We start from the raw sequence: 18,160 nt of genomic DNA, 5'->3' as shown, positions 1-18,160 counted from the left end.
ATTATTCTGATGTGTCAAAGTGTCATGGCGCACTTTGTATAATTTTTTGTCTCGATTTCCTCAATAAATTTTACCTTATTTCTCCCCCAAACATCACATATCTTGGAGTGACATGTCGTTCATCCCACTGTTCGAACCTCAGGGTTTCAACATATACTCAAAGGGAAACAATAAAGTAAGAATTAATGTTACATGAGTCAAAGTTATGGTTGTGAAATTTCCATCTGGAAAAGAAAGAAGCCAGACACGCATGTGCATTACAGTGTAAAATGTACGTGAGGTAGACAGATTGTACACAACGTGTTGACTTTGTCCATTGGTCTGGAAAAAGTATTTGGTTGTCAGGTACATGAAAACTTCTTAGAAAGACCATTTTGGAAAATTGTGCGATTTTTGTACTGTGTGTGTTCTAATACTCGTACAGTAGAACCTCCCCTTGTGGACACCCCCGCATTATGGATATGTTGAATGTTCGTTCAGTCCCACCATGGTTGTCCGCAAGCCAATAGAGAGGTTGTACTGTATATGCCAATGAATATGGTTTGTTGAATTTGCCTCTCTCAAGACAGACTGTCCAGAGTAATTCTAGATAAACAGACCTTTTTGACTGAACATTGTGAAACATTTCCACTCCTTTTTTCAGCATTCTCCCGAACATGTGAAACTGACCAATCGCTTGAGAAAAACCCTGTACTATGGAAAGACGCCAACCACTGAACGACCCTCTTTGCCTCTGACTGAAATTGCTGTCGAGTTCTTCCAGGAAGCTAGCCCCAAAGAGTTTGGCCGTCTGGACACTGACTATGCTTCGTTTGTGTCAAGGTAAAGACTCAGTAGCGTGCAGAGTATTCAATTAAGAATTCGTGTAGGCCTGCTACTTTAATATGCCTAGCACTTATCTGTGGGAAGTAATATTTGGGCACAGAACTTCATCAAACCAAGACACCTACACATTGAAAGACAATATTTTAAAATCCATCATTTGAGTCTCGGCTCAACAAGAGAACATACTTGAAGCTTGTCTCAATCTTCCAACTTATTATGGATTGCTGATGATTAATCAAAGCATGATTCCATCTCCACAGGCGCTCCTGTATGTCTCCCTGTTCGATGATGTTGGGCATGATCTACATTGAACGACTGAAGCACAAGAATCCCGAATATCTACAGACCATATCTTCCTCTGACCTCTTCCTGATTTCTCTGGTAAGTGGGAGGCTAAGTTCAGTCTAAGAGATTCTTGTTCACTTCTAGATGGTGGTGGATTGGGCGTCCAGAATCTAGAAGCGGTGTGGTTGTCCCAGAGCCTGGATCATCTGAAACTCGCACATAGTTGTCCTTTGAGCTAAGCTGCTTGAGATATTCTAAGATATTCGCAAGTGGGCAGTTATTTTAGCTTGACTTTATCTTCAGATGGTGGCCTCCAAGTATCTCTATGACGAAGGTGTAGATGAAGAAGTCTTCAATGACGAATGGGCGGAATCAGCAAAGATGGAAAATGAGGACCTGAATCTTTTGGAACGCAACTTTCTTGGTGCTATGGTAAGTTTGAGAAACAGACTGTGATGTCTTCAATGCCTGGTCTCGGTGCCAGGTATTCATTGGAGACTTCTGTGACTATGATTGGACCACTGTTTTCCTTCATGATATAACGACATGCTCTGTCATCAAGGAATGTGAGAGAAAAGGACTTCCTAAATACAAGCCGCTGTCTTGCTTAGAGTCTCATGATTCAGACTTTTGAACAGGGAACTTTTCAAAGCATCTCAGACAAGCCAACGTTTACCATTTTTTGTTCATTGTTCATGCCCAAACTTATTCCAATCAGTTTTAGTTTTCATAGTGTTACTTTCACTTTCCTCTCCTAAAGGACTGGAACTTGTTTGCTCGGCCCAACGACTTCACCGATGTCCTGAAGAAGATTGAGAAACGGATTGCCTTGAATCAAGCGGTGGACCGAGGCTGGTTCTCGTACACAGATCTGATGGTTCTGATGGAAGACTTGAATTATCTCGATGGAGCGTTCAATCTGGCACGTGAATTGTCAAAGGTGAGCAGGTCTTTTTGTCTGTTTCTTCATTGTTTCTAAAAATACCCAGAAAGAAACCATGACCACATTTATAAAGCACTTTCACAGACTCGATGATACACACTCGTCAGCATGTGTGGCATTATCAGTCACTTGTTTTCGTGTTCTTTTAGTTGTCTGAATCAAAGACAAGTGGTCACTAGCTCTGAATATGGGTTGTCCATTGACAACCGCACAGTTTTTCATTGTTTGTTGACAACCCATTTTTGAACTCTGATTACCAAACTGTTGTACATGTTGTATGTTGCAGATGATGATGGTCTGTGCTGTGGCATATACTGCAAGTCTCCTGACCCTGGTCGGATCAACAGTTCTAGTCACATGCCTGCACACCCATCTCGCGACTCTGAGACCAACCACGACAGAATTCCGCTCCAATTCCAATGTTCCAACTTCCACCCTCATGCATGATTCAAAACCTGTCCCAGTGAGGTCATTTACTGTAACAATCGAAGACACTGATGTCATTGTCGGTCAGGATATGATGGAGTCAAATGAGGACACACGCTTCCAGGATTTCATTCCAAGTTTACAGGTTGTGATCATGATGAAGGACTCTGTTACCAATTTCTTCGCTGCGCTAACGAACAACGGCAATTTGGACGACGATTACGGGCCTGTGGTGTCTCCAAGAACTGAAATGGACCAATCAAGGACTCATGGTAGACATTGTAAACATGGTGCATGCTTATATGAGACAGCACTGAATTGCCGTAACGTTACTGCAAGATCTTGGAAGTCAGGAATCAACAAGGTATTGGACGTCTTCTCTAAAAATGGACTTGGCGCTGGGTGGTGTCATTCGTCTAGTGAATGGACCGATGACCCAATCAATGTGGACTCGAGATTTGGCGCAAAGAAGCAACACAGTTCAAATCAACGGTGTTGTTGTGATATGGCCAAGGAATCAATCGTAAGGGGGCCGCGGAATTCACCGTTTCGGAATGTGATGGTGGGGGTTCGGACTGGTGTGCCTCTATTTTGATTAAACAGATAAGTTAGGTCTGAAATGCTTGCCTGAAAATACGCAATAGGCTCATATCTTGACAGAAAGTCCTAGTCATGCTCTTTACAATTTGCCAGAACATTTCAGACCTAACATTATGTTGAATCCGCATGACGCACACTTTGTGCTTTTTGAACCTTCCAGTTTCGAGTTGGTCCCTATTTTTGGACAAGTTCTGAGTTTCGATCAACCTGTTGTCTTCATTTCGACTTTAGCAAAGTTACCAGTCAATTTCGGAAGTTGCTATTTTTTCTTTCATTGGTGCAACTTACAGTTACTAACCACCATTCTCCAGTGACCAAAAACTGGGTGAAATGAGTTTGGTGTTTTCATAAGCTGTGATGGATTATTGGTATGAAAGAGAGGGACATATAGCAAATACCTATGTTCGCTTTGATGCCAAGTATGACCAGAAACCTCACATGTTGGCTGAAGGGCACAATGTATCAACCAACTTCTTTGCAGAAGACAGAAGTTGCATATTTATACTGAATAAAGGTTCTATTCTGATGAGAAAATGTGTTCTTTCTATCTTTGAAGCTTGCAGTGAATTCTTCAGAGTCTCTGAGGTGGTTACTCTTATATTTAGATAACGGCCAGATAGGGCTGCTTCTGATATTTTCATGGATACGTGATCGCACGATATTAGGTGGTGACGGGGCATGGTCTGTCCTAAAAAGCAGGATGTGACGCATTTTTGATACATGAATCCACGAAATATGGTTTGCCTTGTCCCAGCTTGGAGCCCAGTTGATTGTGACAGTGCTCTGTAAATGTTTGTCTCTGCTTTTGTACGTGTGTCAATAGAGAATACTTCTAATACCTACACTCTGAGCTATAGGCCTACCATCAACATCGAGGTAAGATTATAAAGCGGAGGTTGTCCTCAAGTGGAATTCCAGTATTATCTCATCCAGGAAGACAAGAGACCTGATTTGCCTTGAGAGACAACAGAATACAGGGCAGCTGCTCATAAGCCCACTAAAATAGGCTTTGATCCGCTACGCTGTTTACTTGCAGTGGGAAGGGGCCAGGCCGGTACTGTCTCATTGACAGAAGTAATTTCTGAAGAACATGGTCCTCCCAAGCAGAAATACAACATGGGGCGCAGTATATAAATCCGCATGACACTTGCCACATCTTTAAGAGTCCGTCACTATCAAGTGCTGCCATGTGAGCTATTGGAACTAGGCTTAGCCTGAAATTTAAAAAATCACGCCAGTTTTTAGGGCGGGGGACGATTTACAGCATGTTGCCAACATGGTGAGAGAGATAAGACGGTAACAGCCAGGCCGAATCAGCCCTTGCTGCTACACCGTGTTGACAACATGGTGAGAGAGATGAGACAGTCACAGCCAGGCCGAATCAGTCCTGGCTGCTCCACCGTGTTGACAACATGGTGAGAGAGATGAGACAGTCACAGCCAGGCCGAAACAGTCCTTGCTGCTCCACCATGCTGCCAACATGGTGAGAGAGATGAGACAGTCACAGCCAGGCCGAATCTGTTCGTGCTGCTCCACCGTGCTGCCAACATTGTGAGAGAGATGAGACAGTCACAGCCAGGCCGAATCTGTTCGTGCTGCTCCACCGTGCTGCCAACATGGTGAGAGAGATGAGACAGTCACAGCCAGGCCGAATCTGTTCGTGCTGCTCCACCGTGCTGCCAACATGGTGAGAGAGATGAGACAGTCACAGCCAGGTCGATTCAGTCCTTGCTGCTCCACCATGTTGCCAACATGATGAGAGAGATGAGGAAGTCACAGCCAGGCCGAATCTGCTCGTGCTGCTCCACCGTGTTGCCAACATGGTGAGAGAGATGAGACAGTCACAGCCAGGCCGAATCAGTCCTGGCTGCTCCACCGTGCTGCCAACATGATGAGAGAGATGAGACAGTCACAGCCAGGCCGAATCAGTCCTGGCTGCTCCACCGTGCTGCCAACATGGTGAGAGAGATGAGACAGTCACAGCCAGGCCGAATCAGTCCTGGCTGCTCCACCATGTTGCCAACATGGTGAGAGAGATGAGACAGTCACAGCCAGGCCGATTCAGTCCTGGCTGCTCCACCGTGTTGCCAACATTGTGAGAGAGATGAGACAGTCACAGCCAGGCCGAATCTGTTCGTGCTGCTCCGTCGTGTTGCCAACATGGTGAGAGAGATAAGATAGTCACATCCAGGCCACATCACAGGGTTGGCTCTGTGAATTTTTTCCTCCCAGCCACTTTTTAGCCAATGGGTCAGCTCTAGCCATTGCCGATCGTTTGTCCATCTTGGGGCCGACCCAGCCCACAGTAACATGTGCGAGAATGGCAGCTGTACATTTGTACAGGGACTTTCAGCCAATCAGATTTCGACAAATACATGACGTCAGTTGGTAGAGCGCTCGTCAGAAATGGCAGAATACGATGTTCGATCCAAAGGTCGCGAGTTCGAATCCGGTTGTGGACAACATTTTTTTTTTTTTTTTTTACTTTATATTTTATTTTTATAATGCGTTTCTTTTCCCTTGTTATTTAGATTTTAGATATTTGAGTTATGCTGCCTGCAACATACCTACAGAAAGGACAGTAACAACAGCCCATCTCCAAGATCCAAGGGATAGTCCTTCAGATATCATATTGAGTATGAATATACAATGAGACTGACTTGTCTCATGTGAATGGTCTTCCTCCAGTATGAATATGTTTCTCTGCAATGAGATTTGTCTTGCGATACTGCCTCATGTGTATGGTCTTCCTCCAGTATATTTTGATACTGTATGCTTCAAATTTGAGTAACAAGCACAAAACAATACAAGCAAAGAGGATTTGTATGATTTATTGCAACAGTGAACACACCAGAAATATACTACATTACTAATACATATTTCATCACCAGGAATAGCATCAGGCATGTCACAAGAAAGAACAGCTGGAGATCTGAGAACAGCGTTATTTGAAGCATCATTTTACAGAAATATCTATTGATATAATGGCAAGTTCTACTAAGCGGTTACATGATGACGCCCCGATGACGACACCGATTTATCGGATTCTGATTGGCTGAGAACCTGTGTACAAATGTACACTGTACTGCCCGAAATGTTCTGCTTTTACACCAGAGTCTTTCCCCCGACTCCCCTGAAGTATCGGCGATCTGTGACCTGATCATCATGATAATGTTGATGTGATTGTGATGTGACTGGGCACTGCCACCTCGTCATTCTGAAGACTGGCACTCATCATTCTCGCTTTCCACCTCCTGGGCCGAGGGGTGAGTCACCTCTGAAATCATGAGACAGATCAAGTTAATGGTCAAATTCAGGAACACATACATGTAAAGATCAAGATTTCCTTCCAATAAATTTTCAGCAAACCTTGCCTTTGACTTGGACAGTCGCAACGTGAATTAAGACTATAGACCTGCCACTTTAGTTTTCCTGGCAATATGGTCCATCAGAATAGCACCAGGTAGCATGCTAATGCTGTCTTTATCATACCTTTAAAGGCACTATGGCAAACTTGCATCTCCAATCACATCAAAGTATGTTGGATCAAACACCCACACAGGGTCTCCTAATCATCATGATCATATGCATTATCAAATAGTAACATATCGCCTTCTTTTCGGCGAAACCGAGACTGAATTATTCAGGCATTGTGTTCAACTGCTTTCATTTCGCAGTCAATTCATTAGTTACCAATGTATGCCTTAGAGGGGGCAGAATGGTACTGTTTAAACAAGAAGTCTCATCAACAGCCTCAAAGAATATTGGATAGAACGGCACTGTACTGGGTCCCAGTAATAAATATTGTCATAAAGACATGTGATATTGTTCTGGGACTTATGTAAGATTAGTTTTCTCCGCCAAACCCAAGACTGAAGGATTAAAATCTTGTGTTTATAGGCTAACAAATGCAAACACTTCCAAGTGAACCCCCTACAAGAGAAGAGTGGCTCTTCTTCTCTCCGACTTTGACACCCTGCTGCGAACATATCAATAGATCAGCCAGCGGTCCTTGGTGTCGCCGCGTGGGTTTACGTCCAGTGAAATTGTTTGCAAAGGTCAGGGAACCACGATCTGACATCCATAACCAGCGTATCCCCTTTTCATGCCAGTTACAGTCGGGTGCTACACCACAGTCGGGATAGTGGCCGCCAAATGAATGGTTGTTGAATTTAAAACTGTTAACTGTTTACGTCAATTTACATATAATTAGACAAACCTTCATGAATTCAGTGGAGATTTCCACATCACAGGATAGAAGAGCAGTGATGGGATCTCGCAAATTCAACATGATCACTTCCATCTTCACCATCATGACTTGGACGTGCGCCTTTAGTTTCTTTGAGCAAATTATATTTGATTAGGGATGGCAATTAAAATTGCCGTTGAACATGTACATGAAGTGCAGTGATGTACATAATTCAACATGTCTGGCTTGAAATTTCAAACTGCGCAGTTCATTCCCGCCTTGATTGTATGACTATTTCTACAATAAAAACCCTTTGAAACCAACCCATTCCTTTATCTGGAATAGATACTGTGCCTTACCTTCTGCTGCAGCCGTTTTGATTTGTTTTGGAAAATTTGAAGGCATTTTTACGTTTGAAATCGGAGAAAGTGTTCCCGCGATGTTCTCCGCAGCTCACACACCAACCGACTGGCGTTCAAATCAACCGCGACCGATCATGACCAAAGACAATACATTTTACGTCACTGCATCCGGGCACCCCTTGAACCAGGCCGGCTAGTAGTTATCTGCTCAAGCGAGACCTTTGTTCTGTCAATGATCAATATGACAGGCATTGTCAAAATGTGGGATTGGCTTTAGCATATATACTTGTACATGTACATATGCTGAGCTGTGGAAATATATTAGGCAGGTTCCGTAAGCCAAAAGACGCATTATTGCGAGAAAATGTTTGCAGTTAGTTTAAAAGTTTGAATGGTTTAAAAAAATTATTTTTAAAGGCGAGGTCAACAAGGTCAGAAGAAATAGTTTTTGGTACCAATGATGTCAGCAATGGCAGATTTGAATTAAGATTCGTGTCGATTCTCTTGGGAAGTCGAAAGCGCAGAGGCACAGAGTAAATGCATTAAGAAACTTTCTAAAAAAAAAGAAAAATAAGATTCGCCAGGGTTTGAATCTAATTCGAATCCGCGCCTGATAAACGTTCATGGGTGAAAAATGGAAAGAAGACCTTTAGAAAAAACGGAAAAATACATTCGCCGGGGTTCGAACCCGTGACCACGCAATCTAAAGCGCAGCGCTCTAACCGCTGAGCTATCAGGGCGTTCATGTTTGGGGTAAGATATTCGGCAATCTGAAGACAACCCTTAGGGTACGCGCCATGATTGTGGTTAGGTCACGCTGGCGGAGGGGTAATTGGGTACAAAGAGTTCCAAGGTAACCGTATAACTCAATATTTCAATAGATATTTCTTAATATATCGTATATATATAGCTCGGTGATTTTATTGGAAATGTTTGCAGTTGATTTAAATGTTTGAATAGTTTAAAAAGAAAATTTTTAGAAGCGAGGTTAACAGGGTCAAAAGCAATAGTTTTAGGCGCCAATGATGTCGGCAATGGCATATTTGAATTAAGATTCGAGTCGATTCTTTTGGAAGCCGAAAGTGCTGATGCACAGGGCAATTGCATTTAGAAAGCTCCGCCGACTGATAGTCAAACCATTCCCTGGAGTGCTCGAACACCTGGAATCAGTGTGTACTTCAGCTTGAAAAGTTCGCGGGTGAAGGGGTTTTCTTCATGATAATATTGATAATGATAATAATGATGATGGTTTAAGAGCGCTGGCGGATAAAGAAACTGGAAGAAGAGGGAGCAAAGATTTTATATCAATTAGGGGGCGTGCCTAGGGTGCACCCCTTGGATCCGCGCCTGATAAACGTTCATGGATGAAAAATGGAAAGAAAGCTTTAAAAAAAACACGAAAAATAACATTCGCCAGGGTTTTTTGGGTGTACATTGGCCTTTAGAGCTCATTTCTTCTCTACACTCCAGCACGAGGTAGTGCTTCTGAATAAAAATCCCCTAACTGCGCCAGTGTCTACCAGTAACCCCTGGGTGAGATGAGTAAGACACTCACCTCTCTGCAGGGTGTAAGGGGTAAAATATATGGAGTGAGCCTTGATGTCTTCATTGATTGTTTGCATTCTGAAACACTTGAATTCATTTTGAGTCTAGTAACCAGAATCAGTCAATTAACGGTATAATACGCCCAACGAGTTTTATGTTCAGTTCCACCTTCCAGATGGCAGTATCATCGAACAAGTTGACTCTCCACACAGACTTCTCAAGTTTTCTGTTAGCATTCACAGTCCTGGAGAATGGGTTTAGATCAGTCAGTGTAGATTCCAGTGTGTCGATAGTTGTCGAAGGCCCCTGTCACTTAATACCGATTTCTCACATGCTTTTTGGAGGTTGGGAATAAATACTTTTGGAGTGCCTTGTGACACTATGGGTGAGTAGAGAATTTGAATTTCTAACCCGCTTTATGAGCTGCCTTGTGGAATGTAAAGACACTAACAAAATCTACATTGTAGGCCTAGCTACTGGGCCTATATTGTGAAAATCACTGGTTGATGTCAGGATGCTTCTTCTATACAAATAACACCAGTCATGCTGATTACGTAATCGTCAGGTAAGACGTGTTATACAGGCTGGGAAAATGCAGGATTGTGTGTTCATATTCGCCTGTTCTAGTTTACGAGCAGATGAAAAGCATAGGCCTATTCCTTGACAATATAAGATCTGTCTCAACTTGAAAAGAAAGCTCATGTGTCCCGGCCGGGTGAATCTCGTCTCTGTGGATTCATTTCTCCTTGATGTAGGTAGATCTACTTGACTGGCACATTTAACTCAACTTCAAAGAAAGCTCCCAGAGTAAGCTTTCCCAAACTTGTGGCCAGTCAGAGCCAAGACAAACCTAATTGTAAGCATTGCTAGGCCTACAATGAAATTTCATGTAAGACTTGATATTAATACTTCATGTTGAATAGGAGGTTCATCCCCATTTCGCCTATTCACCATTTCGCCTACAAATGTGCCCATTTTGCCTAATCACCATTTTGCCTTCACCCATTTCACCTATTACCCATTTCGCCTATTACCCATTTCACCTATTACCCATCTTACCTATTACCCATTTTGCCTATTACCCATTTTACCTGTTACCATTTTACCTATTACCCATTTTGCCTATTACCCATTTTACCTATTACCCATTTTACCTATTACCCATTTTGCCTATTACCCATTTTACCTATTACCTATTTTACCTATTACCCATTTTACCTATTACCCATTTTGCCTATTACCCATTTTGCCTATTACCCATTTTGCCTTTTACCCATTTTGCCTATTACCCATTTCACCTATTACCCATCTTACCTATTACCCATTTTGCCTATTACCCATTTTACCTATTACCCATTTTACCTATTACCCATTTTGCCTATTACCCATTTTACCTATTACCCATTTTGCCTATTACCCATTTTGCCTATTACCCATTTTGCCTATTACCCATTTCACCTATTACCCATTTTACCTATTACCCAATTTGCCTATTACCAATTTCGCCTATTCACCATTTTGCCTACACCCATTTTACCTATTACCCATTTCGCCTACACTCAAGATTTCTTGGTGCTTTACTCAAATTTTATCATTTTGCAACTAGATCATTCATACCTCATGTTCATATTCATCATTGCTGATTTCTCGATACAATATCTCAGAGCCAGTTTTTATAAGATTTCTATTAGAGGGTAGGGGAAATGATGAATAGGCGAAATGGGTGTAGGCGAAATGATGAATAGGCAAAATGGTGAATAGGCGAAATTGGTGTAGGCGAAATGGTGAATAGGTGAAATGGTGAATAGGCGAAATGGGTGTAGGCGAAATTGGGGTACACCAATTGATAAACTACATCACTGAATAGCTCAATAAACAATATTAGTTGATTGGAATTGTGCTGAATGAATACTTTATAAGTTTCAAAATGATTTCTGCGGCAATGCTTTCGGATAGATGCTGACCATAAAAGTTAATGCCTGTGTTCTACATATGATCTGAAACCAATTGTGACTATTTTATTGGCGTGTTTGAGAATACTTTCACGCATAAAATGAACATCTGACGATATGTAAATATGACAAAGCAAAATGATTAGATGGATAGCACCGGTACTCAAATAGGCAGCTGCTGCAACATACATCATTCATGCGACACATTTTTATAAATTTCGAATATTTTATGAATCACACTTGTCGCATGAACACCTGTCCTGTTGGTTATCTAACATCACAACACGGATGATATTACTTTTCTTGACTCTGATATGGTACGAATGTTCTATCCTCCCGGGACTATCCTTCTCATGTGGCACCGGCTATGAAGCGCCAGATCTGGCCACGGTGTTTTCAAAGTCACCTTAGCTTAATTAAAGTTAAAGATTAACCCATTGTGCCACTTGTTGTTCATCAGAATGATAATGTAAACCCTGAAATCATCACGCCTTAAACAGCTGATTTGTTCAACTATTGCGATTTAACCTCAGAGAATTTTCAGTTGAACATAAAACTACCTGAAACCAAATTCATCAAAAGTAAAGTGTCTGCCACATTTTCCATCTTCTTCCCAGAAAATTATAGACTGTCAGTCACAACATGTATATATGACATCCTTATCAATTCATATCAATAAAATTGTGACATCTACATTTTGAAATATATTTTGGGGCTTTCTGGACATGAGGGCCACTTGATCTCAAGCAAATTCTGTCAACTTGCTCCATGGAAGTTGGCAGTGCATTCATAATGGGTACACGCTTACTCAGCATATATACTTGATGTGAAATAGGGTGTTCCACTTGATATAGGGATCAATAATATGGTTCATAATTATGCCAAAATATGCACATCAGTCATCAGTCATATAGGCATGTGCAAGTGAGCCCTGTCTGCTGTCCCAATGACAATACACAATTAGGATTTACACTATCAGTGGATTAGGGGACATTCTTCTTATTAGTGACAGGTAAACCATCATAACTTGTTAATTTCTATCACAGTAATCGCTTATCGAGAGATTTTAATCTGAGACTGAGCATGGTCATGCTGTCATTTGCAGGAATGTATGTTTTGATCATCAAGGACACACCCTTCACCATTTTGGAGCAAAATCTGCGTGAAAATCACTTTCAGTTGCCTCTGGGCTCCAGAATAGATTTGCCTCCTCCCTCCCTCCCCCTCCTCCCCACCCCTCCCAGTCCACTTCCCTGTACACTACGGCCATGTCATGTGATGATGTGATGGGCCTGTGCGGGCTGAGACTCGCACAGCTGTGAGAAATGTCCTCATAGGTTGGTTATGTAAGATTATAATAATCAGGCCTATGCATTCAGTGTGCAATATGGTAAAACACTTGTGGTCAGTAATGTAAACATACAAAGTATATAGTACTTCACATTGCACTGAAAAGGGACACTTTTTAAGCCAACATTTACATGTGGTTTCTTGAGTCAAACATGCACTATAATTTTGACAGTCCAACTTTGATCAGTGTGGTATGTAGTTTTTAGCCCTTCCTGTTTAGCCATTCGTGTAAAATTTGAAAGGGAAATGTGTTTTACCCTTCTTTGGGATTGGTACTGGCTCAAATCTAGCTTCAATATGAATATCTTTTTGGAGCTTGAGTGTTTGAGATGTCGTTTTGACCCTTTGAGCTTTTTCATTGATGACCCCCCCCCCTTGACATGATCTGTTAAATTCTTTGGACTCCCACTTGTGGATTTGCAAGTTTACAGTGGTATCTACCCTTGCAGACACCTCATGGCAGGCTTTTCAATCAGAACTGCATTTCTTAGTTTGAGAGTGTTCTTATAAGAGAGGTCACTAAGCGCTATTTTCCTGCCCTTTGATTGAAGAAAGCTGATGAACCCATCCCATAATTCCAGTTACTAGGCCTTTTGCAACATTAATTGGCTGAACATGCCTAATTGTGAAAAGACTTTTTGACGAGTTCCACAAAAGTGGATTGAGCCATATGGTTTGGAGTAGGTGAAGACTTCATTAATTCCAGTACATTTGAGGCAGTTCCATGGCATGTACATGTATAGTGTATTTCTTATTTGACTTCCTACAGCGTTTTATACGCTAGTTTCATCGATCTAAGACAACTTTTATTTGCCATGGAATCAACACACACACCAAGCTGAAAAGTCCTGACATCCAGCCATTGTCAGAATAAATCTCGTCATCATTGCTGTCAATATAACAACCAGGGCATCTCGAAATCTCTCATGTAAGCATAACCCCCGATTATTTCAACTATTTATTGATCGATACTGGAGGTATATTTGGCTTCAATAATGTTGACTTGTCAATGCTTGCAGGGGTTATCGAGATGTGCGTTTATATGATTGAAGGGTATGATTTATTTACATTTCTGTCGAGGGGCTGCAAATATATCAGTATGCTGTGTGCAGTAGCTTCAGAAGCTTACAGGACATTCCTCTCATAAATGTATCATATCTGTCTTGTAATATTGGTGCAAGATTTCATTAAAATAGGCAATGCTAACATTGACATTCTGTTAGGTTACGCACTAATTGGAGCAGCCTGTGATTTTTGTGTGTGTTGTTATTTCGAATTCCTTGGCAGAGAACCCTTGCAATATCTCCATTGATTGTTAACTTAATTGTTTCATTTGACGTCATTGTTATTCCTCGGTTATATAATCAGACATGTCTTCTTCCTGAAAATATGAACTTTTAAACCTGTTAAACTTTTTAACCATCCTGGACATGTATATCCATAAGATGATGCCACGTTATGAGGGAATAGGTCAGACAGGAGTCAGCAGGGCCATGTTTCAACATTTTGGTCCTTGGGAAGGGGGGCAGAGCAGAACACCATTTTTCATGGCAAGAGAGCCCAAATCTGCATGAAAAACACATTTCTCGGAGACCTGTGGGGCTGGTGGAGTTGCCCCCCCTGCCAAATATGGCCCTGGACAGTGCATATAAGGGTCCTATGTCCTAGAATGCAGTCTTGAAGAAAGCCGGTAATGAATTTGTTTGAGTTAGCTGAAGACCCTGCCACTCAAAACAAGGCTAATGCATTTCTTGGGAGACCTAACGGTACTTTATAATCTGTGTCTGTGTGTCTTGTAACTGAATATTAACTGTTGTTGTCAAGAAAGCCTTAGTGACACCCTTGCCAGAGCTTATTATTTCAGTTATTGAGTATGGGGGGCTATATGGTGAGCTGTTGGATTAAAGCCAGGGGAACTAAGACTACAACGGTTAATGACCCTTTACCTGCCATTACTGATTTGTGGTGTAATTAGCATCATTGTCTACGGCACATTCAGCAGTGCAGCACTGTTACCCTTCGCTGCCCGGACACTTTAACTTGTGGACGATTGAATTTTACTCTTGGGTATGACACTTCACTTGTCCTTGCTTCTTTTCAGTTGATCGAGACCACCATAGCAATTGGTGGCAAGTGTTGTTTCAACCTAACTTGTAATGGACAACCTAACTCGTAATGGACAAAAGACCTAACTTGCAATGGACAACAGGCCTGCTTGTAATGGACAACCTAACTTGTAGTGGACAACAGGCCTGCTTGGTTACACGTTGCCAGTTGAAGTTGTTTCCCGTCGAAACTGACTCTCCAAATGATGTCTTTCTTTTCAGATAACGCATCACGCTGGATTGGTTGCTTAAATTAACGTCGGTGGATCAGCAGAACCCCGACAAGGAGCCGACGAGGAAGCAACAAATAGCAATGATGGGCCGGCGCCTGGACCTCCAGCATCTCTCGGAGGAGGAGTGCGAGAAGATCCTGGAAGTCATCCAGAGGGATTTCAACATCAGACAGGGAGAGAAGGAGAGGCTCACGTAAGTAGAATCATTTCTCTTCTAGGGATTATGATGTCTGATCATTGGCTGTTAGGTGGAGCTACTTTTGATTTGAACTGAGTTGTTCCCTTCTGTGGCCTTCAGTTTGCTTAAAAAGGCAAAATTTGACATGTTGACATGTTGTGGTGTTTACCATCTTTATTGAGTTATGAATTTTGTGATTTTTGTCGATCTAAGTTCGCCACTGTTCACCTCTTTCCTCATCAGCGCCTAAGTGACAACTTTCTTCTTGGGCAATAAAAATGGCCGCCTATGAGCTCAGCCTTGGATGTTTCCAAAATTGTGTGAAAGGTGCAATCAAAATCAAGGCTGACCTCATAGAGGGAGTCCAGCCACTACACGAGGCCCTCAACTGGAAAGAGGTGAATAACATGTCCAGAAACTTGTATGTAGGGGGGGGGGCAAAATAATAGCGGGCCTGGGAAGTTCATATTGGGTGGTTGTTGGAATAAGTACAGCCAAGAAGCTTATATTTTGGCACAAAGAGTTAAGCAGTTAATTCCAGTATTGATATAATGTGACGCATTATAATATAATCTTTTCACTGATTTGTTTTTGTTCCATTTCTGAGAATATTCATAGTATATCTTGTTTACATCATTTTTCCAAACGTTTCAAAGTGATTTTTCACAAAATGTTTCTTGTAAATAGTGAAAGTGACCAAGTACATAGATGGATGAACTGGGCCTTAAGCTTGGCTAAATACAGCTACTTTAGACCCGAGTAGGCTGAAATATGGTTGATTTCAATACCACTGCTTCACTGACCACAAAACAGGCCCAAGCTTAGATTGTCCTGCCTCATTGTGTCGAGAACCTATATTACAATACGTTATGTAGGAGTGGTTTACTAAAATTCAGTTCATGTTAGGGTGGAAATAATAATGAATAATAACAAACTGTTTCTACTGTAAAACTTATTGGCAGAATTAACCATACTTCATAAAGTAAAAATATGCCTACCATTGGCCTTTATTTTGTCATAGATTTACACCAAGCATAGGCCTACTGTGCAGTGTGTTTCCCACATTTTGATAGTTTAGCAGTTTTTTGGAACACCCTGACCCCCTAGCAACCAGCATGTTTGCAGTACCCTTGATGGTCTTGAGCTGGTTGCTAGGGGAAACCTCTCAGGAAGATGAGGACTTGGAAGAATAGTAAGTCTTTATATTCAGAAGTTGTTACGTTTATTTGTTTATCAACTGATTTCTGAACGATCCCGGTGACCCTTAACTTTCTCACCGCATGGGGTTGGAAACAGGTCATTTTGGTCATTTTTGTCACTTCAACCAAAAATAAAACTTTAAGTTTAACTCAAAAGGGAGGTGTAGCTATATTTCTTTCTCTAATGATTCAACAAACGCTGGTCTTGGGGAGGCTTTTGCAAAGGACCTCAGGCAGGTTCCTCTTGATAGATATCTTGATCTGGGGTCACAGAAAACCTGAAAACCTGGCCCCCAAGCAATCATTATCATTTCTTTATGGGTGTCGTAACCCTATTGGGTTTATGCCGGAGTAATGGAGTCCACTATAGGGAATGTTCGGAGTAATTGGTGTGGCCTGATTCTTGAGTAAGACGAGCAACCTCGTCAATGGTGACGTCAATGTTGTACGTCAATAACCTGATCACACCTGCTCTTACGTGCCAAGTGGCATTCATCTCATACCAACGCTCGAAATTCATGAATATTTATGATAATCACGCATATTTGTCTTGTCTAAAACTACCATATGTGGTAATACATCATGTAACAGGTTGTACCGTCATGAAAACATTGATAATCACAGTATTAGCTGTGACCCTTGTACGAGAATGCCTTGCACTTTGCAGGATGTATGAGGAAATACAGAACCCACATAAGATTTGTAAAATTTCTGATTCGGAATCTAATAACCATTAGAATGTCTTCCTCAAACATGACAGTACGATACAATCAATTGTAACGAACCAAGAACGTGGAAATGTGCTCAAAGTTCTTGCTATCTTGCGTCGAATCGATTCTGGAATGTAGCTTTCGGTGCTAGTTGATATTGGCTTCCGATGTCGACCGACTGGAGACCATGTGATATATCGGATACCGCTAGCCTGATCCATAAAGAACCACACGGTGGGTTCACATGACCTGATGCAATTTCTCAGAATGGAATTGATTTCACATGAAAAGTCGAGTTGTATCGCCTGTTCTTTTACATCTGTGTGTCGTGTGAGCAGCTGGTCATGCTGGTGGAGTGTCTGAGATAAAGTGATATTGTGAAAAATAAGGGGAGGTCCACTCTGTTGATTTCAATATAACTTTCTTTTTGGGACGCACTGTATCATAAAATGAGCCACTTGGTTCTGAAGTTGTATGGATGTTTCAAAGCAAAGCGGCTCTGATGAAACTTACCATGGCAAAGATCGTGAAGGTGGATGATGATCTTGATTGGTTGGCAAGGGTACCGGTACGTTCATGAATGATGTCAGTTATTTCATTTCATCACACGATTCAAGTGATAAAATCACCCCGTGGTAAACATTTGGATTGAACTTAAATCGAATGAAAACCTGATGCAGTGACTGATGGCATGGACATGATGGAGTACCCAATTGAGGGCTGTAATCACCAAATGTGCGCGCTGCTTCAGATTCCCCTGTTGGGTCTGCTGGAGAGAGATAGTTCGTCCCGAATGATGCTGCATTGCATATCATGATCTCTTTCATCCCCTGATTATAAGATACTCAGCACGCAGGTCACAGACTGACTTAGCTGTCCCGCTGAGAAAATTACCTTTTGCTATGAAAGTAATTCATGTCTTGCAAGGGATCCATCTTCGTATTGGATGATATTTCCTTGCATAATCACAATTCTGATTCCTCACCTCGATCAGATTAATGTATTTGTATTCCTCTCATCCTCGTCATCCAGGCTCCCTGGACAGGAAATGATGCGTTCCTCCGGGAGTATTTATCGGCAATACTCTCATGAACAACCTAAGACCCGGATTCTCCACGGAAGTCACTGGGAGTCACGTTTAACATTTATGTACTTCTCAAGCTCGCAGACCCAGGAAATCTGTTCGTCCTTGAACTCATCTGGAATGCATTCTGTTCTTCGTGCGAAGACTTAGACAAATTGAAAGTTTCCCATTGCC

General features: G+C 41.8%; 2 protein-coding genes across 7 annotated transcripts in view; both read left to right on the top strand.

The window, feature by feature from the left end:
- Positions 1-16: 16 nt before the first annotated feature.
- LOC135499533 (protein CNPPD1-like) lies at positions 17-3,607 on the top strand. Its single transcript, XM_064790345.1, has 6 exons — positions 17-175; positions 644-822; positions 1,086-1,206; positions 1,414-1,542; positions 1,871-2,050; positions 2,340-3,607. The coding sequence occupies exons 1-6, from the start codon at positions 113-115 to the stop codon at positions 3,072-3,074; spliced, it is 1,407 nt and encodes a 468-aa protein (XP_064646415.1). The 5' UTR covers positions 17-112; the 3' UTR covers positions 3,075-3,607.
- Positions 3,608-9,422: 5,815 nt separating this feature from the next.
- Positions 9,423-18,160, top strand: part of LOC135499610 (titin homolog) — a 43,557-nt gene continuing 34,819 nt past the window's right edge. For 5 of the 6 annotated variants that reach the window (XM_064790485.1, XM_064790484.1, XM_064790483.1 and 2 more), the window contains exons 1-2: positions 9,423-9,560; positions 14,805-15,008. In XM_064790485.1, the coding sequence (XP_064646555.1) occupies positions 14,896-15,008 (113 nt within the window). In that variant the 5' untranslated portion in view covers positions 9,423-9,560; positions 14,805-14,895. Of the gene's footprint in view, positions 9,561-12,049; positions 12,140-14,804; positions 15,009-18,160 lie in introns of those variants that run through there. The other variant, XM_064790482.1, reaches the window with a different exon arrangement.

The sequence above is a fragment of the Lineus longissimus genome, chromosome 15, assembly GCF_910592395.1.
Source record: "Lineus longissimus chromosome 15, tnLinLong1.2, whole genome shotgun sequence".
NCBI classification, from domain to species: Eukaryota; Metazoa; Nemertea; class Pilidiophora; order Heteronemertea; family Lineidae; genus Lineus; species Lineus longissimus.
Note: the sequence above shows the minus strand (reverse complement) of the source record. Positions and strands in the feature narration are given on the sequence as shown.

Excerpts from the sequence above, each read along its gene's own strand:
- LOC135499533 (XM_064790345.1), top strand. The coding sequence starts at position 113 with ATGTCGTTCATCCCACTGTTCGAACCTCAGGGTTTCAACATATACTCA. Across the intron at positions 176-643 it reads ACTCAAAGGGAAACAATAAA|CATTCTCCCGAACATGTGAA; the intron begins GTAAGAATTAAT and ends TCCTTTTTTCAG. Across the intron at positions 2,051-2,339 it reads TGGCACGTGAATTGTCAAAG|ATGATGATGGTCTGTGCTGT; the intron begins GTGAGCAGGTCT and ends TGTATGTTGCAG.